At 47.5% G+C, this 27,265-nt stretch overlaps 4 protein-coding genes across 10 annotated transcripts in view; 2 read left to right on the top strand and 2 right to left on the bottom strand.

The window, feature by feature from the left end:
• Nucleotides 1–1,129: 1,129 nt before the first annotated feature.
• On the bottom strand, nucleotides 1,130–9,792 carry TMEM120B (transmembrane protein 120B). Of its 2 annotated transcripts, XR_014949085.1 has the most exons (13): nucleotides 9,702–9,792; nucleotides 8,990–9,108; nucleotides 8,470–8,586; nucleotides 7,494–7,553; nucleotides 7,187–7,282; nucleotides 6,557–6,646; nucleotides 5,398–5,497; nucleotides 4,007–4,072; nucleotides 3,222–3,283; nucleotides 2,877–2,969; nucleotides 2,555–2,619; nucleotides 2,329–2,397; nucleotides 1,130–1,927 (listed from the first exon to the last, which is right to left on the bottom strand). XR_014949085.1 is itself a non-coding variant. In XM_015878136.3 (12 exons), the coding sequence occupies exons 1-12, from the start codon at nucleotides 9,768–9,770 to the stop codon at nucleotides 1,814–1,816; spliced, it is 1,020 nt and encodes a 339-aa protein (XP_015733622.2). In that variant the 5' UTR covers nucleotides 9,771–9,792; the 3' UTR covers nucleotides 1,130–1,813. The 2 variants fall into 2 exon arrangements, 1 of the variants encoding a protein (XP_015733622.2); XM_015878136.3 differs by lacking the exon at nucleotides 5,398–5,497.
• On the top strand, nucleotides 9,737–16,110 carry MORN3 (MORN repeat containing 3). 2 transcript variants are annotated; one of them, XM_015878137.3, is made up of 6 exons: nucleotides 9,737–9,988; nucleotides 10,214–10,369; nucleotides 10,792–10,949; nucleotides 12,231–12,390; nucleotides 13,871–14,055; nucleotides 15,204–16,110. In XM_015878137.3, the coding sequence occupies exons 2-6, from the start codon at nucleotides 10,225–10,227 to the stop codon at nucleotides 15,273–15,275; spliced, it is 720 nt and encodes a 239-aa protein (XP_015733623.2). In that variant the 5' UTR covers nucleotides 9,737–9,988; nucleotides 10,214–10,224; the 3' UTR covers nucleotides 15,276–16,110. The 2 variants fall into 2 exon arrangements, with proteins under 2 accessions (XP_015733623.2, XP_085411918.1); XM_085555792.1 differs by lacking the exon at nucleotides 9,737–9,988 and having other exon boundaries at nucleotides 10,125–10,369.
• Nucleotides 15,967–26,593, bottom strand: LOC107321339 (calcium release-activated calcium channel protein 1). Of its 4 annotated transcripts, XM_015878139.3 has the most exons (3): nucleotides 26,330–26,593; nucleotides 21,356–21,447; nucleotides 15,967–19,103 (listed from the first exon to the last, which is right to left on the bottom strand). In XM_015878139.3, exon 3 carries the CDS (start codon nucleotides 19,095–19,097, stop codon nucleotides 18,537–18,539), a length of 561 nt encoding a protein of 186 aa, XP_015733625.1. In that variant the 5' UTR covers nucleotides 19,098–19,103; nucleotides 21,356–21,447; nucleotides 26,330–26,593; the 3' UTR covers nucleotides 15,967–18,536. The 4 variants fall into 4 exon arrangements, with proteins under 4 accessions (XP_015733625.1, XP_015733624.1, XP_085411919.1 ...); XM_015878138.3 differs by lacking the exon at nucleotides 21,356–21,447; XM_085555793.1 differs by lacking the exons at nucleotides 21,356–21,447; nucleotides 26,330–26,593 and adding an exon at nucleotides 26,128–26,251.
• Nucleotides 26,594–26,682: 89 nt separating this feature from the next.
• KDM2B (lysine demethylase 2B) overlaps nucleotides 26,683–27,265 on the top strand; it is a 99,353-nt gene continuing 98,770 nt past the window's right edge. The window contains exons 1-2 of one of the 2 annotated variants that reach the window (XM_085555688.1): nucleotides 26,683–26,753; nucleotides 27,043–27,195. In XM_085555688.1, coding sequence (XP_085411814.1) covers nucleotides 27,148–27,195 — 48 coding nt within the window. In that variant the 5' untranslated portion in view covers nucleotides 26,683–26,753; nucleotides 27,043–27,147. The remainder of the gene's footprint in view (nucleotides 26,754–27,042; nucleotides 27,196–27,265) is intronic. The other variant, XM_085555685.1, reaches the window with a different exon arrangement.

Here is a 27,265-nt window from a genome sequence, read left to right as displayed (position 1 = left end):
CCAAGAGCATGTTACTAGAAAACACTTCAATGTAGAGCCTGATAACTACACATCATTCAGGTTTCACACAATTTTAACCTCTGCTGGTGAAAAACTGTTTTGGAATGAGCCATCGTTATTATCTTACATGCAGGATAAAACCCTGATCCTTGAAATCTAAACTCTTATTTCCCCCTAACTTGTTCTTTATCAAGAAAGGTGATCCAAGTTTAAAATTACAAGCTTAGAGATTAAGGAACAGTAAAACAAAAAACATCACCACACTGAAAGTTACCACATTCACCCTCAGCACCACGGCCGGAATCTTTCCTTGCTTTTATAATCCCAGTTTCTCACGCTGCAGAATTCAAGTTACTTGCTATACACAGGGCTCCCTCACCTCCTGAGTGCCAGGTTACTGCTCAGATCTGCCAGGTTCTAGCATTGTCCTTGAAATAATTCGCATTTCATAAATGGATTTCAAAGGACAAAAATCAACCTCACGCAGCATGTGAGGTACAGCTCAGCTAGTGAAAGTTGCTCAAAATCTGCAAACTGAAACCCATTGCTTGTGCCCACATGATGGTGACACTGTAAGGATAAATCTAGTCTTGCAGCAACAGATTAACTGGCTGGAAGGTTTTAAGTCTATGGTGCATACATAATTCTTCATGAGCATCCTTACTGGGAGATGGACATAATTCTCACATCACTCTGCCAAAGCCAGTTCTCCAGTTGGGCCTTGTGTAAGCTCAAAGGGAGCTGGCACAGCTGAGCAGCACACTGCATACAGCAGCTCACAAGGCACAGATGTTAAAGCACTCAAACAAGCTTATTCAGCTGAGTAAGTTTAAGAAGCACAAGGAGTTAAGCAAGATGGGAGCCATTTTGTTCTCAGCCATCCCTTCTGAACAAGTGTTTATATTCTCTTAACAACTGGTATCTAACAAAAATATTTAATGCTTCTGGCTTAGGCCTGTCATCACATCTCAGAACAGCACTGGAGCAAAAAAGAAAACAAAACTGAAAATAGGATCTAAAGTGCAACTGCACTCACAGCCACTGATAAAGAGCATTTGCAGGAAAAACTGTGTCTCAAAAGACAACCCAAAGAGGAGCATGTTTGTTACTAAAAAGGGGCTGAATCAGCTGCATATTGAATGGTTTATTTGAAGTTTTTTCCAGGCTTGGACAGATTACCTGATCCCTCTGAAGAGGGCAAGCAGAAATCCCTGCCATTTAACAACTGGTTTCACTTGCTTGTTTTGAAGGTTTCTTTAAATAGCTTCTTAGAAGTGTACATAGCAGCAGTATGGTACAAAGATGGGCATTTTTTCACAGTACACACAGGTTAGTATTGCCACTGAAAATGCCTGAAACAAATGCTTTTTAAAAACAGCATTCAGTCTGTATTCCTGATCAACCTGGAGTGTTCATAAAGCTTTGCAAAATTCCATACTAGAGTTTAAATAATAAAACTGGAAAGTGTTAAATATCATTCCAGGACCGGAATTACAGTAGATCCCACATTCTCTCAATGCTGGCTTCTTGCCGAGCAGGTGCATGCTGCTATATATACAGAAAAACCCAAAGCAAACACGTTTGGTATTAAATATACATAAATAGGACTGCAAACTGGAGAGCCATGCTTGCATAATATGCTGAGTCTGTGCTGGAAGAGACCACATCCTTCACCAAACACGGCACAGATGAGTTCTTCAAAGTCTGTTCACAATGCAGCAGCAGTTCAGGAGGCTCCGTCCAACACCAAGCGCCTGCTGTGCGCACAGGGACAGCGAGCTCCAGAGTTGGCACCCAGCACCCCCTGCAGGGTTCACAGTTTCTTCATTTTGTCTTTGTTCTTCTGCAGCTTCGTGTGCACCACTTTGAGAGTAGTGAGGAAGTTCCCAAGGAAGAGCAGCAGAAATGTGAAAGCCAGCACACAAACCTGAGGAGGAAAGGGGAGGGGGGGAAAGTTGAGTGTTAAGTAAGGGTCAGATGAATTGGGGCAGGAATAGTATTTTTGCCAACCTTAAATCAGCTGCAGTGGGGTCTGACTGACAAGTTCAGAGATCTGTTAGCACATCAGGACAGAAGAGAGGAGACAAATACGCACCCACACGTCTAGTTCTGTGAGTTAACTGCGAAGCCCATTAGGATCATGATTATCTTGGCAGCAATATTACAGCATGGTTTGTTTTTGAACTTACTGCCGTTCAACATCAGTGGACTCTCACAGACAGTAAAATCAAATCACTAAATCCAGGTAGCCAAACACCTTTAAGGATGTGGTCAAAGCATCCCTTCCCCCAAACCACATGTTTTTTTCTGAGCAGAACCAACACTCACCTGCCATTCTTTGCACTCCTTATGCCTGGACAACCCAAAAAGCGTGATTGCATTATATAGCTGCCAGAACTAAGAAGAAAAAAGAATCATTACTACCAAAGATTTAGAAATGTTTGCCAGACAGATGTGATCCAAAGCACCACGCGACTGCAAGAAGCACAGCACCACCAGCACACCCTCCCCAGACCCCCCATGGCAGAGGAGGAAATGGAACAGCCCAACTTACATGTCCACAGAACAAGAAGGGAAGGAGAAATGTCAGCCCCCGCCACATCCAGGACTGAAATCCTTCTGGAAAAGGTTAACAGGGAAGAGAAAGTTAGCATAGATGCTCTCAAGAGCTGACGGAGATCAGAGCTCTCTGTTTCCAACCCAAAGGACTCAAGGAAAAAGCCTGACTCCCATTCCTGTCTTTATCCTAGAGGCAACAGGACAGGGGATAACAGCTGTGCAGAGCTCGCTTTCTGAAGCGAGCTTTCATGCCACTCTTATACCATTGCCTTTAAAAACCTATCACATCTGTATTGCAGTATTGCAGGCAAACTCACCTACTGTAAGGTCCAGGTGGTTTCTCTCCCCCAAAGCACGGAGCCTATAAAGGCAGCCCCTTTGATAATAATATTGTAGGAACTGAACACAACCTGGAGAAAGAAAGAAAGAATTATTGATATGTTTATAATGCTTCTGAATAGCTCACAAAAACAATTTTAATACAATTTATTCAATAGCATTGTTGTTTAGACTTGTACATTGAACATTTATAGTTGTATGACACTGTTTATATAGGCACAATTTAAGACTCTGGTATTTAACAAGTGGAAGTTGTTTTTTTCTAAGCAAATGATGTAGAAAACTACTTTATCTCATGAAACACACAGGTCAAATGTACTCACTCTGAAATATTGAAAATGCTAAAAATTGGCTGCGAAACATTTGATACATGAGTCCATCTGGCCTGAAAGCAGAATACAAAAGAAGTATTTATTTGATTAAGAAGAATACAATACAGTGCCCTTCCCCTCATCAGCCAAGGAGACCATTAGTAAATGAAAGAAGCAGCTGATAGGCAGCGCACTGCACCCCATCTGGGAACACAGAAAGCGAGCAACAGGCTCACAGTGCCACCTGTGACATCCTGCCCAGCCTTTACACCACTGTGGGTGGCAGGAGATGGTCTGATTGCTTGGGCTGCCCCCTCTTACTGATTTGCTTATTGCAATTTCCTGCTTTAATCAGATACTGAGTCTGCACAACAAATCTAAGCCATAGAGCAGCACTGCTTGCTTCATCTTAACTGTAGTTCAGGATGCATGAGCTTTCACTGCAGCCTCTGTATAATGTCCTCAAGAGATTCAGCAACAAAAACTGTTGTTTTAAAAGAAATTATTGACTGATCAGTTCATGGCAAAGCTGAAGTGGGTCATATTGACACCACTGCTGTTGTTTGACCAACATCATCATCTGCTGGAATGCATCTTGCATTTTTTGCTTCATACTGGTTTACGTACTGGGTTATAAGCAGAATCCATTCAAAAAGCAAAATGCTGCTTGTTGGCTCAGTTTGATCAGACGAGTTTGATTCTTTGCTGTGTGTCTGTGCAGACACAGCTACGTGGTCACAGTGGATTACTATGCTCAGATGACACACTTGGAAGCACCTCGAGCAGAGCAAACTCACCATGTTAACATCACTCCAGACAGGAATGTGGAGACATAGTGGTGAGACACCCACCAGCCTTTGATCCTGAACAGAAAAAAATAAGACAAGTTAGATGAGAAATATAAATATTAACAACTTAAGTCTGGCTTGAAAGACAAGAATTAATCCTGACTGAATCATGGATAAAGAGATGGCGAAGCTCAAACAGAAAATACAGCTGGTGGCAGCAGAAGAGTTTGTGGGAAATCACCAAGGGGCAGCCAAGGCAGCTCACAGTGCCCATGTGCTCCCTGCAGGGAGGACCCCGGAAAGCCCAACTCCTGGTACAGCCCTTTTGTTGTTTTGTTGATATTTCTTCCCAGCACACAGACAAGTGCTGGGCAGGACACTGGGAGCAGCGGGGCAGGAGCTGGACAACACCATCCCAGCTCCTCGACTGGGTTATGAATCTGGGATGGCTGGAGTGAGGCACACGACTGAGGCTCATCCTGGGCAGGTGCCAGAGCACAAGGTATTGAAGTGACTAACACACACAAGGGTTTCTTTGGCCCACATCCCCTTTTTTTTTCCTGTGCCATGCAAATAAGTGAAGTTTCCAAGGCCTCTGTTAAGTTGTTGTTTCTTTTCAGACATGAACACTGCAGAAAGCTCAGAAAATTATAGTAAAGCAGGAAAGGGCTGCAGTGAGGCAGGATCAAGACAAAAAAATGCCCCAGAGATGGCACTGTTTTGGAAAGTAAGCCAACACAGTGGGTTCATTTTGGGTGCCTCCAACCAAAGCTCTGGAACGTTAAGCACCCAGTTAGCACTAAGTAGCTGTGAGCCAATTCTGTGGCTGCAACAAGCCTGGGCTCAGAGGTTTCTCTGCTGGCAGTGGGCAAGCCACTTTCTATCCTCTGTTTGCCACGTTCAGCTCTCACATGCCTGCACAGCCTCAAGTGTCACAGCCAGTGGCAAGATGCCTCCTTTGTTTTCAGTGGGCAGGGAGCTGTAACAACAGAGAAGTGGTCAGAAATCATTTTCATTCACAAACGCCACAGGATGGAACACACTGACTGTTGGCCATCATCTCTGTTCTGGCTGCTCCCTGGGATTGATACCAGACATGTGCTGCGCCAAGAAAAGACACCCAGAAATGCTCCCTCCAACCTGTGCTTAGAGGAGATTAAGGAAGAAATTGGCTCCACACACTGATTTTGGAAAGGAAACTGACTGGCTGGAATAAGGAGCCCTGAGCTGCTATGTTACTAAAGGAGCATACAAGGTACCTATGCAGCGTTCAGAGCAGGAACGCATGCAGAAAGCTGGACTAACAATGCTGATTGCTTGAAAGGCAGAAAACGAGATATTAGAAGCCTAATTAATTAATGCAACAGGGAGCTGCAAACGTTGCAGCAGCAGCCACTCACCCAGCAGCAAACCCGCATGCAGACTCATCACGCCTGGGAAGAGATGAGGCGATTGCTGCGGTTTCCCCATGCCCTGTGCCAGCCTATCTGGATGATGAAACTGGGGACATGCAACCATCAGGTTATTGCTAAAATCTACCACCAGATTCCAGGTTAAGCTACATAAGTGCAAATAAACTTCAGTGAGCTCTCCTGAGTAAAGGCAAGAGGCAGAGCAGATGATTTATCACTCTCCACAGCCAGGACCAGGACTCTGGGTTCACCTGCACCCCGAGGTCCTCATACCATCACCAGCCCAAACCTCCCCAGGCAGACAGCCAGGTAGAGGAGTGCCCGAGCCCCTCAACAGCTGTAAATGAGGCTGTGCAACTAAACCAGATAGAAATCTTGGGGGTGGAGAAAATCTCCTTCCAACATTCTACTTATCTAATAATCTCTAATAATGCTCAGAGTGCACTTGATAACCCCATACACTGCATGAGCAGCAAAGCTGAGTGCCAAAATCCAACAAGAATAGAACTGACCAGATAAAAGAGTAATTTAGGATGCTCTTACTTGAGGTATCATAAGGAAATGAGGGCTCAGACAGAGGATCATCTTTCAGTTCACTTTTCCCAGTGCTCAGCTTGCACTGCCAGCTGTTTACACAATGATCTGCTCTTAACCACCAATTTAACACAGCTGTAATTAGTCAAATGCTTCAGGACACGGCACGGTGACCTGCAGGGCAGTCCCAAGGACCACAGGGTGTAAATCAGTGATTTTGGCTCTCATCAGAGGTGTTTGCCAGCATACCTACAGGCAATGCTATAGATAAGGAAGGGCACAAAATCAGTATCCGGGTTGGTCATTTCACTGGAAACACATGGAAAACCCGGATCACACCTACAGGTAACACGCAGCTCTCAAAGCCATCCAATACTATGAGCTAAGAAATTATGGACTTCTAGAAACTGCATCTTCTCCTCCCTGCACTAACCTCAGATGGCCACAGTGGGGGAAAGAAACTGGGAAAGGGACGGGGACAACACACCCTGCACAGAGGAATCAGCATCTTGGATACGCTGGGATTCAATGTCAAACTGAATGTGCTTTTCCTGCTTGTTTTTCTTTTAAGGACATTTCATGCCATAAGCAGGTTCTGCAGGTGGCACAGTACCTTGATCCATTGCTAATGAGAATGCTTTCCCGTATCGTCAGCGTGCAGTAATACCACACCAAGAGAAAATTGAACACTTCATCTGTCACCCTGTTGAAAGAAAAAAAGCACAGAAATCAGAAAACCTGTTAATTATAAAAACACACTTCAAAATTCCCTATTTTTCCTCTGTTCCCTTCTCTGAATGGAAACATGCCCAAGGACACAAAGCCCCAACCCTGGGTATCTCTAATCCACATGCAGAGCCGTCTGTATCAGCAGCACTTCCCCATTCAGTCCTTTACTCTGGAAGTGCCCTGTGATGTAACACTGCAGATCTTGAGCCGATAAGCAGGTACACAGAGATGACATTAATTCCATCTGAAGGAGGAGAAAGCACCGTGGAAGCACCAGCTGATCCAATTTAGACAGGCATTTCCAGACTAATTCAATGAGGAGATTCGATGAGATCTATATAAATCCAATCAACTCAGAGAACAGAAGAGCATTACGCTCTCAGAGTAAAAGAGTTTTTATTTTGCCACTTGCAGCCCCCCAAAGCCACGGGGATCTGGAGCAGCCTCTGTACATGACAGCCTCGATCCTCCCTGCCATCCACAGAGACTGACTGGTGCTTAGATTCAGTCTTACCTGTAGTGAAGAATAAATCTGCAGGTCACGGCCCCAAGTAACAAGATAATGGTGAGATAAAGTTTGAACTTCTCATACTCATCTTTGTAGGCAAACCTGGAACGTAAAAAGCACAGAGCACGAAGCGTCACGTGTCAGCGGGCACACACACATGTTCTGCTGGAATGTGGCTTCGCTTTTTCAAACCAGATACAACCCACAAAACAAAAGACAAGAGGTCAGATGGAAAAGAAAAGCATTCCTGTCTCCGGACTTCAGCATATCCCCACTGCCAGCCCCAAACAGACGCGTGGAAGCACTCACTCACTTTGCTTGGTTACTCAGGAGTGTTACATTCACATTTCCCAGCACCAGATTCAAGTACAAACTGGAAGACAAAAGAAAAGAGACCCACATAAGTCCATTTACTATAAGTACCACAGCTTAACAAGTATCAGAGCTTACACTTTGCTGTAGGTTTTTAGTTAAAGCAAGCTGGAGATGCAGGCTGCAGAAGGGGATTTAAATGCAGACTTCAGTCAGCATCTCCAGGAAGTAAGAGGAAGAATTCATTTTCTGGTCTCTTTTCTGTGCTGTTCCAAAGGGTAAAATGTCAGCAACCAAAAATAAATTATATGAGAAATTAGAAGAAAAGTTTCCAATGGATCCTTCCACCCACAGTGCTGCAGCCATTTTACCCGCTCTTCTACCCGCTTCCCCAGTCCAGACCATTTCCACCCCAAAGCTCAGTTCATTGCACAGACACAGCAAATACAGACTTGGGAAGGGGAAAGGAAACAAATGAAGGGTAGAAATCAAGTCACTTGGCTCAGTTTACTCAGCATCAGCACCTCCTGACCGCCAGAGCTGCACAGCCCTTGAGGACTGAACCAAATGCATCCTAGCAACCCCACCTGAAGCAAAGTACAGAGTATAAGTCACTTGAAAGCACTATTGGGGAGGAAGAAAGCTACACAGGAAGGGAGAAAATTCCCATTCTGATTGAGTCTTTAAAACCAATTAGCACAGAGTGCTGTTAACTGTTACACAGTGAAATCTTCATCTCTTGCCAGAGAGGTTTTACTTTTATTTTATCAAAAAGACCTGTCTGTGCCTACACAGAACATTCACATACACCTCCAGCTAATGAATTCTGCGCACAACTGACACAGCAGCTCAGCAAGAGACCTATGACTAATCCAGTTTTACATGTATTTCTTCAGTACACACATTATCCTTTGGGAGGAACAGCACTCAGCAATCAGCCTTCCTAGAGCGTGAGCCTCTGCTGACAAAGCACGTACCCGTTTTTCTTTGGCAAGTAGGCCTCCATGTCAAAGAAAGCATTTTGCCTCTCTTTGATCTGGGCGCTGATCTGCTCTATGAGAGCAAATTCTTCAGGAGTAGCTCTGGGCCTGCACCTGTGGAAACACAAACAAAACCTTCCTTTATGGTTTTGCCTCTTATTTAAAGGACAACAACCATGTCATAAAATATGTGCTGTTAGAAAGGTGACGTCTGCCTCGCTGCTGTCCTCTCTTGGCTTTTTGCTTTTGTATTGCATTGCCTGGTGTCTGTCACTGTAGGTTATTATAACTGGCTGGTTTACAAACCAGCTTCTTTCACCCCAGCTCAGTGATGGGACTCCAGACCTCTTCCAAAGCAAAGCACTGCAATCACACTGTGCAGTTTCACAGGAGCTCCTTCCACTTTGAGAAGCCTGCATATGTACTGTGTATTAAACTGATAATCCAAACACTTGTGCTGTTTGGGAAGCAGAAACGTCCCATCCCTGCATCCACCACCCTTCAGCCCTCCTGTTACCGTTGCAGGCTGTGCTTCAGGTCCCTTAACGTCTTCTTCTGCCGCTGTATGGAGCTGCTGCAGGCTGTCTGCAAGCTGGTCACTTCCTCCAGTTTCTGCCTGTAAACTTTGTGCGTTTCCTACAGGAGAAGAAGAGAGGGTCGGTAGGAAGAGCCCTGCTGGGTTATGGGCTGTGTTTGGTCCTTGCATCCGAGGAAAGCAAGCCTGGAGTTTGGGAAGGCACTTGAGGAAGGAGAAGATGGAAGAGCATCTTCTCTGCTTGCTTCATTTCCTAACAAGCCTTCACCACTGGGGAGCTCCTGGTTCCCAGCACATCCCTATTCTCTGGTTTGATCCCAAATCATCCCCACCAAACGTGGGGAACCTGCAGAGCTCTGATCTCCAGCCATTCCAGCTGGGAAAGAAAGAGGAAGAGTTTGAGGCCTCAGGTGGGAACCACAGGGATCAGCACAACCCAGACCCGGCATTCACACACCGCGGCCACCCCAGGCCCCACTCGTGCTCCAGCGCAGCCGGTACCTCCAGCACCGGGACAGCGCCCAGCACCGGGTCGGTCTGGCTGAGAACTGGCAGCACTCTGTGGCTCTGTGTGACATTGCTATCTATCATCTACCAACGCCGCCGCTCCCGCATCGCATCACATCACATCGTATCACATCACATCACATCGTATCACATCGTATCGTATCTCACCGCCCCGCCCCCTCCTCACCTGCAGTTCCCTGAACTCCCGCTCCAGTTCCCGCCATTCCCCACGTTCCCGCTCCAGCTGCGCCCTCATGGCGCGAACCGCGGCGCGCGGCGGGGCGGGAACGGCGCGAACCGGCGGCACGGCGACCACGTGCAACGTGACGTCATCGCGCGGGGCTGGGGCGGCGCCACGCGACACCACGTGACACCACGAGACACCGCGCGCCGCCCAGCGGAGCAGAGCGGAGCACAGCGCCCCCTAGCGGGAACGGCGGGACGGGCAGAGAGCAGCGAGTTGATTAACTTGAGGTAATTAACGCCCGGCCAGCGGGTCTGTGTGTGTAACGTGTGTGTAACGGGAGGCCGCAATAACAACCCCGGGCCTGCAATAACACACGTATTGCCCGTACAACCGTTTCCCATCCGGCCCGTTCCACGCGCTGAACGCCCCGCCCCGCGTTGCCGGGTATCAGACCCAAAACTCCCCGACAGCCGGTTGCTGCTCACAACAGATTAATTCTATTTGTTCTCCAGCCCAACACTCGATGCCCGTCGTAAAACAGCCCAGGGCCGCAGAGCCGCTGTGGATTGAATGGGACAGGAGAGCACAGAAGTGTGGATTGAGACACACGGTCTATGCTGTCAATGGGGACCAGTACACGGGAGAGTGGCTGGACAACCTGAAACACGGTAAGAGCCGATACTGGGACAAACAGCAGCAATGGGGGAGCTCAGCATCACCGAGCTGCCAGGCGCTGTGTGTTCATCCACCTACAGCAGCACATGGGCTGTATACAGCCGTGCACAATGTGCTCGGACAACGAGCTGCAGGGCTGTTAGTGAGACATGTGGGCTGCAGGCGTTACAAACACCATAACCCAGCACAACGCAGCTCCACACACACACCCTGCACTGACAGTCACTCCTACACAGACACTGACCCTCAGCTCCCACCATCCAGGTTGCTGGGAAGGCACAACCCAATGCACTGACAGCCCCCAAAGCTGGCAATGCTGCCGCACTGACACGCTGCCACACTGGGATTCTCATTGAGCATCACACATCCTCCTACCTGCAGTGATCACCTCCCTGCAATCCGTTTATTGATGCAGGTAAAGGCACCCAGGTGTGGAAGCACAGCGGTGCAATTTACAGCGGTGACTGGAGGTTTGGGAAGCGGGATGGGTACGGCTCATACAGCATCCCTGACCCCGAGACCAAGGAGTACCTGAAGGTGTACACAGGATGGTGGAGCAACGACCAACAGTGTGTAAGTGACATTTCCTGCCTCTGCCTTTAACATGCAAAACCATCCTTTAAAATAGGGATGTTTTTCCAAGCAGCACCAGTCCCACACACTGAAGGTCCAGAAGGGTTTGGGGATTTGCTTCCAGCACGTTTGTGGTGCAGGAGGAACTTGCCCACAGAGCAGCACTGCAGGCGCTGTGAGAGAAACCAGCTCAAGCTGTACAGCACAGAAAGCAAAAAAGACACGTTATTTGGGGAATTAAGGCCGTCACATCAATCACCAGCTTCTCTACAGGAAGCAGTGAGGAAATCATCTGGTAAAAACAACTGCAACCCTATGAGCAAAATCGTTTTAGGATCTTCTGATCTGCCATTGAAGCCGTGTTTGCCTTCCTGTCTGCTCCCACGTTACATTAACAGCCTTCTCATTGCTGTGTAGCTCCACGGCCGGAGCCTCTTAGTGGAGCTTCTGCCCTCATTCCCTGGGAATGTGCTTTGGATGATTCAGTTTTGGCACAACATTTACAACAACATCCAAACAACACTATTGTTATTTTTCCTCTGCAAAAATCCTCCCCTTTGCATTGGAGCTACGTGGAATTTACTGCTCTGAAACAGCAGCTACAGACACTTATTTTTTCCCTCTTTCCCCAGAGGTAAATTACTGCTTTGTTCCTATGGGAAAACTCCTTAATACCATGTAAATAGTTCTCAGGGGTATTATGCCCCACTATGGGGAAGTCTGTAACCTGGCCAGCACAGACACAGGATAAACACCTCCCTGAGGTTCCCAGCTCACACACACTTAATAGGCTTAATTCCGAAGCTCACTGATCAAATGCACCACCAGCAACAAGCTGAGATGGCCCGAGGAACAAGAGCTGCTTGTGCTTATGGATGGAGCAGGGGCAGAATCATCGTTAGCGGCTCTGGAGATTGTTACCCTGCTCAGGGCTGGGAAGGGGCTGCCAGCCTGGGATGCTGCAGACTGGAGACATCAGCTGTGCCATGGGACATCACATCCCACTGGGGTCACTTCAGTCACGCGTCCCCAAGTTTGTACATCAATCAAACTTACTTTTAGCTAAATATCAGCAGCAGTCATACCAAAAACAATACCCTGAGATACAGGCCTGAGATTTAATGGGAATATGATAATTGGTCAATAAAACCCCACAGCATCACCTCTCATTTCCTGCAGCACCTCAACAGAGGTGGAGCTCGGCTGCCATCAGCTGTGTCTGTTTTGATAGTCCCCTAAGTGAGACTAACACCCCATTCCAACCCCTCTGCTGCTGTGCAGGGCAACGGGACGATGTTCTACCCCAGCGGGGAGCACTACGAGGGCGAGTGGAGCAACGGGCAGAGAAGTGGCTGGGGCCGGATGTGCTACAGAGACGGCTCCATCTACGAGGGGCAGTGGCTGGATGACCAGCCGGGCGGGCAGGGGATGCTGTGCCTGCGTAAGTACCAGCACCTGCCTGTCCCATATAGAACCCACAGTGTGCAGTAACGGCCCTTCCCTGGAACTCCAGCTCAGCCTTGTGGGGCAGAGGCTGCTGCCCTGTCTGGTGCCTCTCAGTGTTCTGGTCTAGAGGCAGCAGCTTGGGCAAGGGTGGGCCCATCATGCTTAAGGCCACACACATGGAAGCTTGCTTTAGCTGTGATTTACATTTAAATGATGGAGATGGTTAGGGTTAGAGACAGCACAGTTGGGTCCGACAAGAACAGATCTCTATTTTTAAGGCAGGCACACTGCCAGGCAGGCTTTCTAGCTACTGCATACCAGAGTCCATGTTCCAGTACAGTACAAACAACAGGTTTTCTGGGCTCCTTCCATCCCCTCTTGTACTTCCAACAGCGACTCACAGTGAGAGAACGCAGGGGGTTCATTAGGACACAGCCCCCTCCCAGCTGTGACACTCGAGTGCATCACAGATTGGAGCTGCTGGGGGCAATCCCACCATAAAATAGAAATCTGGATCTTTTTCCCTGTTATTTTGCTAGCAGCTCAGTGTTTTTTTCCCCAAAGCCAGGAATCCCAGCCCTCTGCAGTATGGAACAGCACGTTCCAGAACACTGTAAGAAACGCCATCGCTGCAGGTCATCATCATTCCCATTATTAATCTCTTTTTATTTTCTGGGAGGCGATCTCCAGGCAAATCACTTGCTAAGCAAAGCAGCCAGGAGGAACAAGCATGACCCCCCTGCACATTGCGTACACATCTACGCTTTCTCTGCTGGCTGTAAACCCATTTTGGATCAATGGCTCATAGCAATGACACCAACGCATGCGTTCAGGGTCAGCTCATTCAGCTGCCCCATTCTGTTCCCATCCAAGCCACTCTCCCTGTTACAAACCAGACACTCTCTGGGTTTAGCAACTGCTGTTGTACTGCCCAAGAGCCCGCCTGCCCCAGGCAGAGCCCGGGACCCCACTGAGCTGGATTCCTTCTGGTTAAAATTAGCCAGAGCGATTATTTCATACCCATAAGCCGAACACATTCAGCTCGGCCGCTGGAAGCGTGCCCTGTGCTGGCAGCATTGCAATGGTAAAAGAAAAAGGAGCTCTCCAGAGGAGGTCACAACGAGCCACAGCTCAGATTAAATCGCTCACCCTGGCCACGTGCCTGGCAGGGGGAGCAGTCAGGAGCAAGGTGCTGCTTCACCAGCACAGCTCAGAGCAGCGATAAGCAATGCAGCCATAAGCAATGCAGCCATAAGCAATGCAGCCATAAGCAATGCAGCCATAAGCAATGCAGCCATAAGCAATGCAGCCCTGGGGTCCTCTGCTGGGGCAGCAGATGTGAGCAATGCATGGGAACACCAGAGTGCTGCAGCACACCCTGTGCAGGCTACAGCCCCCTCACAGCCCCAGCTTTGTGTCCAACCTCTTGATGAATACATGCACATTTCACAGCCTGTTCATGTATTTGATTGCAGCAAATAACAATAGGTACGAAGGAGGCTGGAAAGATGGAAAGAAACACGGCCCAGGCAAATTCTACTACTTGGATAAGGGGCAACTGTTTGAAGGCATCTGGGTGACAGATGTACCAAAGTGTGGGACTATGATTGACTTCAGCAGAGATGCTGCTCCTGCCCCTACTCGGTATCCAATCCCAAAGGTAACTGCTTGGAAATGCTGCTTTTGCTAACCATGTTTACACCAATAGTGCTTATTAGAGCTCACAGTACCTCTCTGGGCCATGCTTTCTCTTCAGGTAGTCACTCAGGGTCTGTGCTCGAGCTCTTTTGGTCAGCAGCATCCCATTCCCTTGAGAGCAGCCAAACAATGCAGAGCTTTGCATTGTAAGGTTCTCCAACAAATATCACAGCAGCACAGAATAATAAAAACCAAACACTCACCAGAGAAAAACAGCCCTAATGTTGCAAAAAGAGCAGCTTCTGTAACTAAAAATCTTTACCTCACATGGTTTGTTAGAGGTCACCCAACAGAGCTGCCTCTTTGGCATCTCAGCCCAGGGCACAGGATGAGTTTTGTAGCTGCTAAAGCAGGATGCTCGAGCCCAGCAGCTCAATTAACTCCCTTGGAGACCAAATTATGACCCAATTTTCCTTGTTTTATGAACCAAAAGAAAGCATCAGCTCTCACTGCCATTATTGTGCTTTCAGCTGGGAGAGATTTATTGATCTCAGAATAGGAATGAAGAAACATAAAAGGAGAAAAATTGACTGCAGGTTTTCATGAACCGTTTGTCAAATTACCGTCAGTAGCAGCTGTGAGGGAAAACTCAACATCTTCCCTTTCAGGGCGTGCAAGTATAATGAGCAACAGGAGGAGGTGTTTGAGAGGGCCCTAACTGTAGTGAGGGGAAGGACAACTGCCTCGGAGCAGCTGCTGTTGTGCTTCCCTGTGCATTACCTGCACCCACCCCATTTGACAGCAAGGACTCCTGCTGTCACATAACTTACTGATGCTGAGTGTAATGGCTGCTTATTACTCACTGTCTGAAACCACAGGTGAGATCCAACAGGCTGCAGACCAAAGCCAGTTTTGCCCAGGAACGTGCTTTTGTTAAAGAAGAATCACTATAATGTTCCACTTTCAGCTGCTGCAAGGAGACAAATGGATGTTCAACCCTGTAATGAAATTTGGGAAGTGCAGTGATGTTTCTGAATTAGTAACTGAAAGGCTGTGGGATAAACTACAGTCCTGCTGCGTGGGAGATGCTCTGTTAACGTTAATCAATATCTATAAACTTTAAGCCTCTTTAATTACATTGCATAATTGATTTCTGTTCTTTTTATTTAGATTGAACTGGCTGATCCCGATGGTGTTTTAGCAGAGGCCCAAAAGATGTTTGCTGACAGCCAAAACGAATAACTGGATGCTAAAGGACAAAAGATGCAAGATAAGAACATGATCTGGGTTACTTACCTATTTGAGTCCCACGTCCATGCTGCTGTACATCGTCTTGTGGTCAGCCTCACTTGTCCCCCAGAACTGCCCCTGTTTGCTTCACTGTGCAGGCAGGCTTTACTTCAGGCCTCCTCCCACCCACTGTTACTTAAAACACAACAAGCAGCAGCAAATAAAAACCATCCACACCACCAAAATACGCTGGTGGATGCAGTGACTCTTTGCCCAGATCCTGGCCTATTCCTCCTGCTGGTCACAAGGTCTGTGGCCGACTGCTGAGAAACAACACGCTGCGGGATGCTGCATCATCAGTTCTGATTTAAGCTACACTTCAGAGCACCACGTCTCGTTTACAGCTGTGTGGTCCCTTTTCACATTTTCTCAGCTGGAAGATAACCTACTTTTCTATTTAAACACTTGGAAAAGAACAACAGAGCACTTAGTGTCAAGATTTAAACAGTGCTGATGGGAGGAAAAGCATTCCGCCAACATTGTGCTCTTTATACCTGTGTGAACGGGAAACCTCATCTTTGTACGACTGCAACAAGTACCTGCACACATTTCAGAGACCCTCAGAAACACAGTGAGGGGCAGCACAACACAGGCAAATAGAGGCGGGGGATGTAGAGAAAATGAGCATTTTCAGGCATCTGGGTAACAATCAGCAACAGTTGAGTATGTTTTATTTCATTATCTGAAGTTGTTTTATATCTAAATAATTGACAAACAATAACTGACATTTAAAATGCTTGAGGTAAACGTGAAATACCATTAGTATAAATAAAGAATAAAAAACAAACGTTAAGTGCACTCGTAACATCTGGAGCCATACGCTCAGGCCTGGTTACTGCCTCTGGCACACAGCTATGAGACGTGTCCAAGGCACAACTTTCATGACCATTCCCACAGCTGGAAAAGGAGAGAAACACACTTGATACCAGAGATTAAAGTGCAGGAAATAGTCAGTCAAATGGCTGCAGCTCCCACAGGTTAGGACCCACTGGCTTAAGAAAGTTAAAAAATAAGCTCGTAGCTTTATATTTCCTAAACAAAACACTTTCATTTTGTAAAAGATCCACAAGATAAAAAGAAATCCAGAAACTTACCAAGAACAGCAAATAACTTTACAAAATAAGCTTTGATAATATATTTTCTGGACTTACATTCAAAATAACGTTAGGAGTTTTAAATACATCATTTACAGACAGACACACAATTCTTCAGCCCTACAGCACTACTTGTTCCAGGACGCACATCAAGTCCAACCTGCTTCCTTTCCCTGCTGCTTTTAAGAATCTCCCCTCCCAGGGTGGCACTGAAAGATGGGAAAACAAACTCTGTGTCTGCCTCAAAGTTACCGTGGTTTGGAATGCTGTTTTCCCTACTGCCTTCACTATCGGAATCTTTACAGTGCTCCAGGAACAAATGCGTGAGGAATCACAGTCACAGTTCTCACCATGGATACATTCACACCAGTACGAGATCTATCCCTGAAACACAACGGAATGGCAGAGCTGGAGAAAATCCTGCCAAACCTCCATATGCCAGGAGGCCCTGGGAAACCAGCATGTGGGAAACTGTCTTCTGTCAGTGGACAGAGGATACCCCAAGAAACCTGCTGAAAAAAACACCAAGTCCTTTTCTAATGGCTGTTTTTTAGAACACAGATGCACTGCTGGTAGCACTGTCAACAGCTTCCACATCCCACAGAGTGAAAATACATCGGGATAACCTGAGATAGAGGCTGCGTGTAAGAGACCACACTGAGCCCAAGCTCGCTTAGGTACAGCTCACAAACAACACAACCTCCACAGTTTAGATTCCACAGTGTTCACTACAGTAGGAGGTGAAGGTATGATCCATTAGATCTGCAACCCGTCTCACTTTGTGTTCAAAAATGGCTTTTACCCATTACAAACCAAAGCTTTTCTGCACAAGAACTGCGTTCCAAAGAAAATCCACTTACAGACACAGCTGGAGTTACTGCAGCAGCCCAGGACTATCGCGGCCTCCTTCTTGGCCAAACCTCTCACGTGAGAGGCCCAAGGGAAGTTTCGTTTAAAGAAATAATAAAAAAATAGACACCACAGCCTCACTAGCATAGATTCATGTCTGAAAGTAAGCAGCAATATTAGTTACAAATCATCTATTTTCATAAATAAATCTACAGAGATAAAAGTAGCCTTCCAGATCCTCTGGAAGCAAAAGATGTCTTAAGAAGTTATTATGGACAGCACTTCAGCAAGCAGAAGACGACTTCTAAACAAGGAAGACCAAGGCATAGCTAATTACTTGGGAATCCAATGCAGAGAAAGCACCTTTTGCTGCTTGTATCTGAGGATTTATTAAAAATATATTTTTAATATAAAAGTATAAAATAATTGCTACTTTGACTTGGAAAAACCAGCAACGGTTCTGATCTTCAAGCAAAAAAAAAAATAAATCCAGTGATAACTTCCATTTAGTTCCTTCTTTTTAAAAAAAGATTCCTAAATGGAAAACAGGCAGTTCTATCTCTGCAGATAATACATGCCAGCTTCTGAGAACTTCAGAACAGCTATTGCTTTTATTTTCTTCCAAAGAAGAGCATAGTAGTCTCATTCCTTCTCCTGTGGCCACACCACATGGCAGCAGAACGAGTCATGGGTGTTCAGTGAGTTAAACAGCGTGTAACTGCCATGGAAAGGGTGCTGGAGGAGTCACTGATGTAAGAATTACTTGGCAGCAAAACACACTGGGGAAAGCGGTGGGAGAGCTTTCCCTTCTACCATCTGTCAGACTGAGAGAACAGTGCGAGCACCGGAACCAAGAGCTAATTGCTGCATATCCCAAGTAATTTGTATGATGCCATGCGACATGTACTGGACAAGCAACATCTTCTAGTAAATGCCAACATTATATAAAGAGGAAAAAGCTTCACTGTCCATTCCTAACACCCAAATGTACAGCATTACTCTCCTTGCATTTGTGTAGCCACCATTCAGTGGTAAGAAGCAGCAAATGAGAGTGCTCACAAAAGGGAAGCGTGTGTGGTACACACAAACCCAGCCATTAATTCCTTCTGGTCTCAGCTAGCCATGTTATGGTGAGAACTGTTTGGTTTCTTTTTCCCAAACATTTATAAACTTCTACTGAAAAGAAAATCAACAGTTTGAACATTCATGCACGGGGGAGTCAACATAAGGCAGGAGCAGAACGGTGGGTTTATTTTCTTTAAGTACAGGTTTATGCAAAATGGGTAACAGCTGGGGAGATGGCATCACCTCTGTGATCCAGCTGATCCTGGAGCCGTGCAAATTCAGCAAGTTCATTCAGTTCTTGAAACTGCCTGTCTGTTTTATGGCTCACCAGAGACCTGTAGAAGTGGACTGCAAAGACGATGAAAATCAGTCCAAAGGGAACCATGATAGACGTCGATGCAATGGCTGCTGCCTGTCCTGAAGTGATGCTAGAATTGCTGTTCTGAGCTGGGTCAAGGGGGTTCTTCTTCAGGGGAAGAAACTTCACCCAACACAGCAACACCACCTCTGCAAGAAAGAGCAAAGTCCCAATGACAGTAGAAAATGCCCAGGCAAGCTCAATGTGCCGATGCATACGCTCATGAGGAGATTCCTTTACAGAGTTGAGATTATGCACGTTGCTAACGGCCTCTATATTCGGAAGAATGCAGGTACTTATCATGAGTGCAAAAAGGTGAACTGCAACAAGGACTGTAGTACAGGCACTGAAGGCTATCAAGAGACCTCGTGGGTAGTCGTGTTCTGCATCGAGCTGAACTTCTACCATGGCCACCTGAAAGGGGAAAAAAGGAGATATAATTAGCTCTGCTACATACTGCTCGACTACCAATTCTGATTTTAAATGATTTTAATTGCAGGATAATGAAGCATGACATTCTAATTCTGTCTATGCTGAGGCAATACAAATACTTATTTGATTCCTGATCCAAACAAAATAATAGGCTGCACCGCACTTCAGTCTTAGGCGGCAGCTATCACACAAGGCCACCCCTTCACATTTACTGTTCAGCTTAAAGCCAACCATCAGCACGCACAAAAGATACAAACAGCGCAGCCACCGAGCTACCCCCAGTCATCCCATGGAACAGCTGGATTTTAAGAGTCCGCGTGTGCTGATCACAAGGTGAAAGAGTTGTTCTTTCCCTACTACTCAAGTGGCAGCTTTTGATCTCTTACTATAGATTACAGGTATTGCTGAGTGTTAAGAAATGTTTTGTGTCTCATACATATGTAGAATGAATGCCGTACGAAGTCACTTGAAGTAGGTATCAGTAACATGACTGCCTGTGAAGGCTGCAGGCTGCCTTCAAACCCTGCTACTCCTTTCATCTCCTGTGCGTGTGTTCTGAAGAGCAAGAGCCCTTCATTAGGATGATCACCTTTCCACCAAACCAACCAACCAACCAGGGGAAGATTCAAGAAGGAATTATTCAATTCAGCATGCTAAGATCTCAGATCCAGAAAGCACAGTAGTTACACCTGTTTGAAAGTATAATAACGTGGTGTTTACAGCAGAAATCCTCCTGTTTGAGGGATGAAGCAGCATGAGAAACCCCAGCCAGCACCAGCCTCTGGAAGCTGCACCTATAGCCACAACACTGGGAGAGCATCTCTCCCGTGTCTCATCAACACAGGTTAAGCCCATTGCTGCTCCACACAGATGGCCTGACTGGCACTCGGACCACAGCACACATCTCAGATACCTTAATTTCCATCAAAAACTCTCATGGACAAATGTTCATAGACAGATGCACAAACAGTGAGTATTCACATCTCACTACTTTGCCGGAGCGAGCAAAACTGCACCAAGCCTGGGATCCCACCTCCACACACACAGAGCCAGCACATCCTGGGCACCCCAACTCTTAACTGCCTGCACCAAACTTTAAGCCAACCAAAGGCTCTTACACACGTTTCAACAGGCACTCGAGGCCATCTGCCAATATTTTAATTCCTTTATTGAAACCTCTTATCATCATAAGCCCAACCAACCAGCCAAGCTAGTGAGCAGCACCCAAGTGCTAAAGAAACTCCACCAGAAGTGACAGTAATATACACACAATTCCTGCGTGAAGGTTTGAAAATAACCACATCTCAGCTGGGGAAACTTCACAGTTGAGAGGATAAACATATGGCCGTCAGGTCTCTCTGCAGCAGGGATTGCTCTGTGAGCCCTCATGCACCCGTGGGATGCTGGGCTTCCTGTGCTGTGTTTGTCACAGAACAACTAGGCTGAGCTAAAGGAAATCTCAAGTAATTACACGTAATCTAGAAGCACCCAGTAATGATTTGGCTTTACTTAAATGCAACCAAAAGAGCCTTACACAAAAACTGCGTAACTCAAGCAGCATTCACACATTCAGATAGCTGTGTGCAGAGCATCATAGGGATATCTGATCTCCACAAAGCAGAGGCCCAGACCAGGCATCTCCTAAGGAAAAAGGCAGCATTTTCTCACTGCTGGACACCTCCGTGTGAGTCCCTACAACCACGACACCATGACAGAACAGGTGAAAGCTGAGCTTGAGGGACGCAAGCAAGGCTTTGGTGTCTGTGGCGGACAGATGCATTAAGGCACAGTGGCTTTGCACAGGACGCCTGCTGCACTGGCAGGCCCCACATCGCTTCTCATAGTGCTTTCTGAAACACTCAGATTTGCTTATAAGCAGGAAGGGCGTAACTTCCTTCAGCTCAAACCATACTGTGCAACTAGCAACTGTGATTGCAAGCACATCATCTCTGTTAGAATAATCACAGGCGGCAACAACGCCAGCTGAAAGGCAGCACAATAAGCTGGCTGCCAGGCAGGCACCACCACACACTGCCCAGTATTCCCAGTTTGAGAACAGGCAAACAAAGCAGGAGCCATGTGCCATCTTGAGAAACTACAGCAGCTGGAAAAATATTTCTCCTGGCAGTGAAGAGATCACAGCGTCATAGATTCAGCCCTCCGAGGGAACAGTGTAGAAGCTCCACGCTTTGAACATTCAGGGTATATTGAGACACACGCTCAGTGCTGCTCACCAACACTGACAGCTCTTTGCATTCTACAGGCTCTCCAGAAAGGGGGGTGGATGTTTTTCTTAAACTTTCCTTGTTGAGAAAATGCAACGTGCCTAAGAAACAAAGACATCAGAGTTTTTCATGTGTTCACAGACCAGAAAGGAAAAAAACAATGCTGAAGCAATTAGTTGGACAGAGACACCCTGAAGCAAAAGGGAAACACACTCCATTGCAGTTGTGACACCAGTGTTAGAAACACCCTGAAAGGAGAAGGGAAGGCAAGAAAGCACTGCTGCTTTGCATTCATTCAGCATCAATGGATACTTCAGAAATCCCTTCAAATGGAGGCTGCAGGATGCAGAATGCCCCAAGGATTTCAAAGCCTACTGAAATTGATAGAAAGCCTCCACAGGGGGCACAGCAAAGCTGCCTTGTGCTTGTGCCTGGCAGAGTAACTCCTGCTTGACCTGTAAGTGAGAAATCAGTTCATGTTTTCTGTCTCCTCAGACAACGAGGGAAGTTGCTTTGGGAACCTTTCTCTGGAAACTAGCAGAAAAACTGCCAGCACTTCTCAGTTGCAAGCTTCCATTCTAAAGAAAGTAAACAGCGCAGGCCAGGCACCTAAAACAAAAAGCTCCATTTTTCATTATGAGATCCTGCATCTGCTGTCAAACAGTGATGCAAAGCACGAGAAGTTCCTGCCTCCTCTGCTCCTGCTGCAACTTCAAAATAAGCAGATGAGGACTGCTCTTGTAAGGCCATGCTTGCAATTCCAGCGCCCTGGTGAGCATGTTTTGTAGGATCCAATCCCACACAGCACGGTCTGAAATGTAGGTGCTGATGTTCCACACAGCACTTTTTCCTCTGTGGCCTCTACTAGTTTTCTATGCTGACACAAAACATGCAACCCTCAGGGCACCGATATCTCCATGGTATCCAACACAACCTGCTTTAGCATCTTTGCCTTCCCCACTGTTCAGGTTTCTTTGAACACTTGCCACCTGACTTGCACTGCACAGCTGGCAGGGCCTCTGCCAGCACCTTGCCTTGCTGCACAACCACGGTGTAACATGGGTTAGGAGACACCTCAGAGGTCATCTGCTCTAATCCCCAGCTCAGAGACGAGCTAACTTTAACTTCAGGTCATCCTACAGATATGATGGACAGATTTACTGCAGCCCTCCACAAAGCTGTAAGTCTGAAACAGAGCTTCCTAACAGAACTAAAGGACACTCGTGATTTCAGCATGCAAGACTGGAGCTTGCATAAAACTACAGAAAAGCAGCACTCAGGCTTTCAAGAGATGATGGACTTTAGGCACGTCATGTTAAAGCTTTCAACAGTCCTGGATTTCAGTTATGGGGGCCTGAATAATACCATACTGCAAGAAACCAAACAGCTTTCATCAGCAACAACACTGTTTTCTATAGAGAACTGGTCGCTGCAAATGAAACTCACATGGCTTCATAAACACAGGATAAGTTCCTGCCCTGGCTTGTCAGTTGCTCATTTTATCACGGGGGGGGGGGGGGGGGGGGGGGGGGGGAACACATAAATTAAAGACTTGCTTCAAATTTCAGCACTAATTCCCAGTTTTATAAGCTACGAGACAAGTTTTGGTTCCTGTTTAACAATCAGATTCCCTCAAATTAGAAGTATTCTAGGAAAATAAGACATGAGAGGCAACGATTAGAAGGAAAACAAAAGGGAGAAGTGAACTGAGAGCCACCCGTGCAGCGGGTCACACTGACACTTGAGACTCTACAGTGGAAAGAAGATAACCACTTTGTTGTTATGGGCAATAGCAACAGCAGCAAACAGCTTCTGAGAGCTCTCCCACTTAATCATAGGCTTAATCACAGGCTACATCCTCGCAAGGCCGCCCTCACCTCCTGTCCTTGGCTGCCAGCCCTAGGTAAGAACCTGATGAAGAGAAAAAGGCGATTTTTATACAGAGCAGAATGTGAAGAATGTTTTCTAAGCAAGCTTTGTGGTTGAATATTGTCTGGGGCCATCCACAACGAAGGCAAATCTGACCTGGAGAAATGTAACAGAACTACAGCAGTTTCACCTTGACAAAGCAGAGGCTGTGAGCACAAAGTTATTGCAGTAACAGGTCACAGTTTATCTACCTGTGGGGCCACAGGGGAAGCTGGGAATGAGGCAGTGAAGGTGGGATGGCAGACTGTTGTGCTGCTGCAGCTGCCCTCAGCTCCGGAGCTGCCTCCGTTTGCCTGACAGCGCTGCTCACTCCCAGAGGCACAAAGGCTCTGCAGCTCACACCATTCATTACAAGTTATAAACAACTCATATGAAGACACTGTATGAGCCAGAAATAGCCACAGGAAATTTAAAAAGACAAGCAAATGATACTACTGCTTTTTCTTTTTTAAGCACAAAAGGTAAGCATCGCTTACGTACTAGACTAGAACTGTGACTCTGGGGCTTGTTATGTGTTTAGAATGGAGAATGTTAATATTTGCTGAAGTCACCACTGGAACAGGAATGCATGATTTAGCTTGTTAATAAACATGAAAATCCAATACCCACATAATCAGAGTAAATGCTCCTTGAGAAGGCAGTGATTTGACATGGCACTACTTACAATAAATCGTGTTTTTAAGTACAGGGTCACATTAGAATGCACAGCAGGAAGAAACAACAGCTTCATATCGCCTTGACACTCTCCAAATGACAGCAGCCATAGGCAGCTGCTGTCAGAGAGCAGGGAGAGCCCTCAGTGCTCCTTGCTCCTGCCTCGCTCATCTGTAACCTCCAGACAGGGATGCTCCAAGGAGCAACACAACAAAGCTGGATCCTACTTCTCAACACTTCCATAGTAAGAGCTGATATTGAAGCGACGTGTCAGCGCAGCACAGCTCCTAGGAAAGATGACGGAAGCTGCCTTCTGTGTCAGCTCTTTCAAAGGCAACAGCAGGCAGTTCTGTGACAATATCCAGAATTTCAAGCGTGTTTGTCACTATTTGCCAGTCTGCCCAGTTTGAATCATTAGAGGCATTTACAAGTGCACTCTCTGCTAAGTAACATCCCCAAATTCTAAATATAACTAAGTCAACCACCAAGGCCGCGTAATTTAGATCTCTAATTTAGGCTTGGGTTTTTTCATAGAGCTGTTAATTGGGGGCGGGGGAACACTGTGACTTCTCCACTTTGATAGTTGTTGGGATTTAACAGCTTCCCCGTGATTTTTGGATCCCCCTGCAAAGTCCTTCCAGCAGAGATGCTCAGCATCGAGGCACCACGTGGGACTGGACAACAGCACCCATGGAAACCTGCACAGAGGAAACACTGAGGAGCATCACTAACATCACTCTCCAGCCACCAGAGCCTGCATTGCTTCCTCAAAGTGAACACCAAGCGTAACATCCTGGTGTGCAGGCTCAGAACCAGCACTAATTGTAAAGCAGGCTTTTATTAAACAGTCCTCTGTGGAAACATAACGTTTGTGAGCTTGAAACCTGGCCGAGCATTTCATGCTGTGCACGTTGTTGCTCCCTGCAATTGAGACTTTAGCATGGATCATTTAACTGGGGCATGCTTCGCTAATCTGGAGGGAAAAACCTCTGCAAAATGGCTGCAGTTAGATGCAAGATTAGTTCAACAATGAAGAACCAGTTTAGTGGGAATACACGTAGCTGGTACTAAAGGATGCAAACACTGTTCAATAAAAGATCAAGGATCAATGGAGCGGGCAGGAACAAAGCACACTGCACTGCTGGCAATACCCAGCAATGAGCTGGGAAGTCCTGGATGTGTCTTTCAGTCTCTTTCTTCCTTGCGTTGAGAAGGAAAAGGGAGGAACAATGACTCTTAATTGCTGCAATAAGTTTTAGATCCAGGACCAGATTGTACCTCAGCAGCCCATTGTTCAGACTCCAGGTGCTGGGGAATCCACCGAACTCTGGGAACAAGTGGAATGTCACACGCAAGGGGCTCTGCTAAGCTTGAAGCTTGTGCTTCCCTGTGAGCACAGGATGAGAGCTGGGGCTGTGCGGCCTTGGGAAGCTGAGAGCAGCCTGTCAGTGTCTAACGGGGCTGTAAGAAAGAAGGGATGGACTCCTTAGTGGCATTTGTTGTGAAAGAACAAGTGGAAATGGTTTCAAACTAAAAGAGGGGAGATTTAGATTGGATAATGAAGAAGTTGTTCACACTGAGGGCAGTGAGGCACAGGGTGCACGGAGAGGTGGAGGTGCCCCATCCCTGCAGACACCCACAGTCAGGGGACGGGGCTGTGAGCACTGATGGAGCTGTGGGTGTCCCCGAGCACTGCAGGCAGTGGGAACTGACACCTTTGGGGTCTCGCAACTAAAACGATTGTACGGAGTCCTCCAAACCACGTGCAGCAGCCCCCGCTCACCGGCCCGGCCGACACAGCGCCCTGTCACTCAGTCCCCGCGGGCTGTTTTTAGCCGCCAGAGGAGGGCACTGACATTTATTTGACCGACAGAGCTTCGCTCTGAAACAGCATCATCTGCACCAACAGCGGCGCGGAGCGGAGCGGATCCCGCTGCAAACGGCGCCCGAGGTGGGAGCGGGCCGGGACTGACAGAGCAGAGCTTCCACCTCAAGTAACCAGGAGCGACAGGCGGAGTGTGGAACAAAGCGAGCAAAAAAAAAAAAGAAAAAAAAAAATAAAGGAAAAATAAAAGCAGCACGAAGAGCACACAACTCCCTCAGAACGATACAGCCCCAAGAGTTTCTCAATATCTCAGTTCACACTGATCTCCAAACGCCCCCAATGAAACCCGGTAGGATTTTTCTCCTTTCTTTACCTTCAAATAAATAAACCATCGTAACCCGCAGCCTCGGCCCTCTCCCCCCGTGCCGTGAGGACTAAATCCGTGTGTGGGGCTAAATCCCCACAGCCCCGGCTCCCTCACACGTCGCTCCGTCACACAGCACGGCGGCAAAGGCTGCCCCGCCGAAAAGGGAAGCTCCGCTCCGCCCGCCCGCCCTCACCCGCCGGGCGCTCACCATGGCGAAGCCGGAGAGCAGCGCGGAGGTTCGGCTGGAAGCCTTCAGCTTGGCGCGGCTCAGGTAGAGCTTCCGCCAGGACAGCGCCTGCATCGAGTGCTCGTTCAGGCTCATGGGCTCCGGGCGGCGGAGAAGCGGAGCTGGCGGCGGAGGCAGCGGCTCCTTCCGGCGGCAGAGCGAGGGCACGAGCTGCGCTAACACCCCATGGCGCCCGGCGCTGCTGCCGGGGCTGGGGCCGCACCCGCCGCCCGCCGCAACGAGTCTGCGCCGCCGCCCGCCCCGCCCCGCCCCGCCCCGCCCCGCTCTGTCCCGCTCTGCCCCTGAGGCGGAGCCGCCGCTTCCCGCCTCCCGCGCTGAGGTGAAGCGCGGTGCGGTTCTGTGACCGTCACCCCCGTTTTGCTGACAGGGATCTGTGTTTTCTGAGGTAACTTTTCTCACATTTGTGGTGATCTGCCCCCGCAGGACAGAGACAAGGGACGGGGCAGCCACCCTTCCCTCAGAGTCCCCCCTCAGCCCAGCTCCTCCGGCGCTTCACAGCTAACCCCCCCCCAGCCCTCACCTCAGCGTTACATCAGCGTTTATGCAAACTTTATCAGGGAGCGGCTGATAACAGCCGGCCGTTAGCAGAACATCACCACAGAGCCGCGACAGCGCTCGTAAACTTTGCAATATCCAATGCCGTGCAGTGCTATTTATTTCCATGTGTTTTACAGAGGGAACAGCAGGCACACAGCAGGCAGTAAGAGGTGACACAGCCCCAAGGGCCATTGTTGGAAAGGTGAGGCTTAAATCCACTGCTAAAGAGTTCCAGTAAGGAGATGGATGATTCTCACCATAGAAAGACCGAGCAAGGACCCTGCCTACAGGTATGCACAACAGCAGTGCTGTTAGGAATTAAAAGTGGGGGTGATTTTCTGTGGCACTCAAATGTTCCAC

This window comes from Coturnix japonica, chromosome 9, assembly GCF_054131305.1.
Source record: "Coturnix japonica strain WE chromosome 9, WE-NBRP24, whole genome shotgun sequence".
Lineage (NCBI taxonomy): Eukaryota > Metazoa > Chordata > Aves > Galliformes > Phasianidae > Coturnix > Coturnix japonica.
This window is presented reverse-complemented; position numbering and strand designations above follow the sequence as displayed.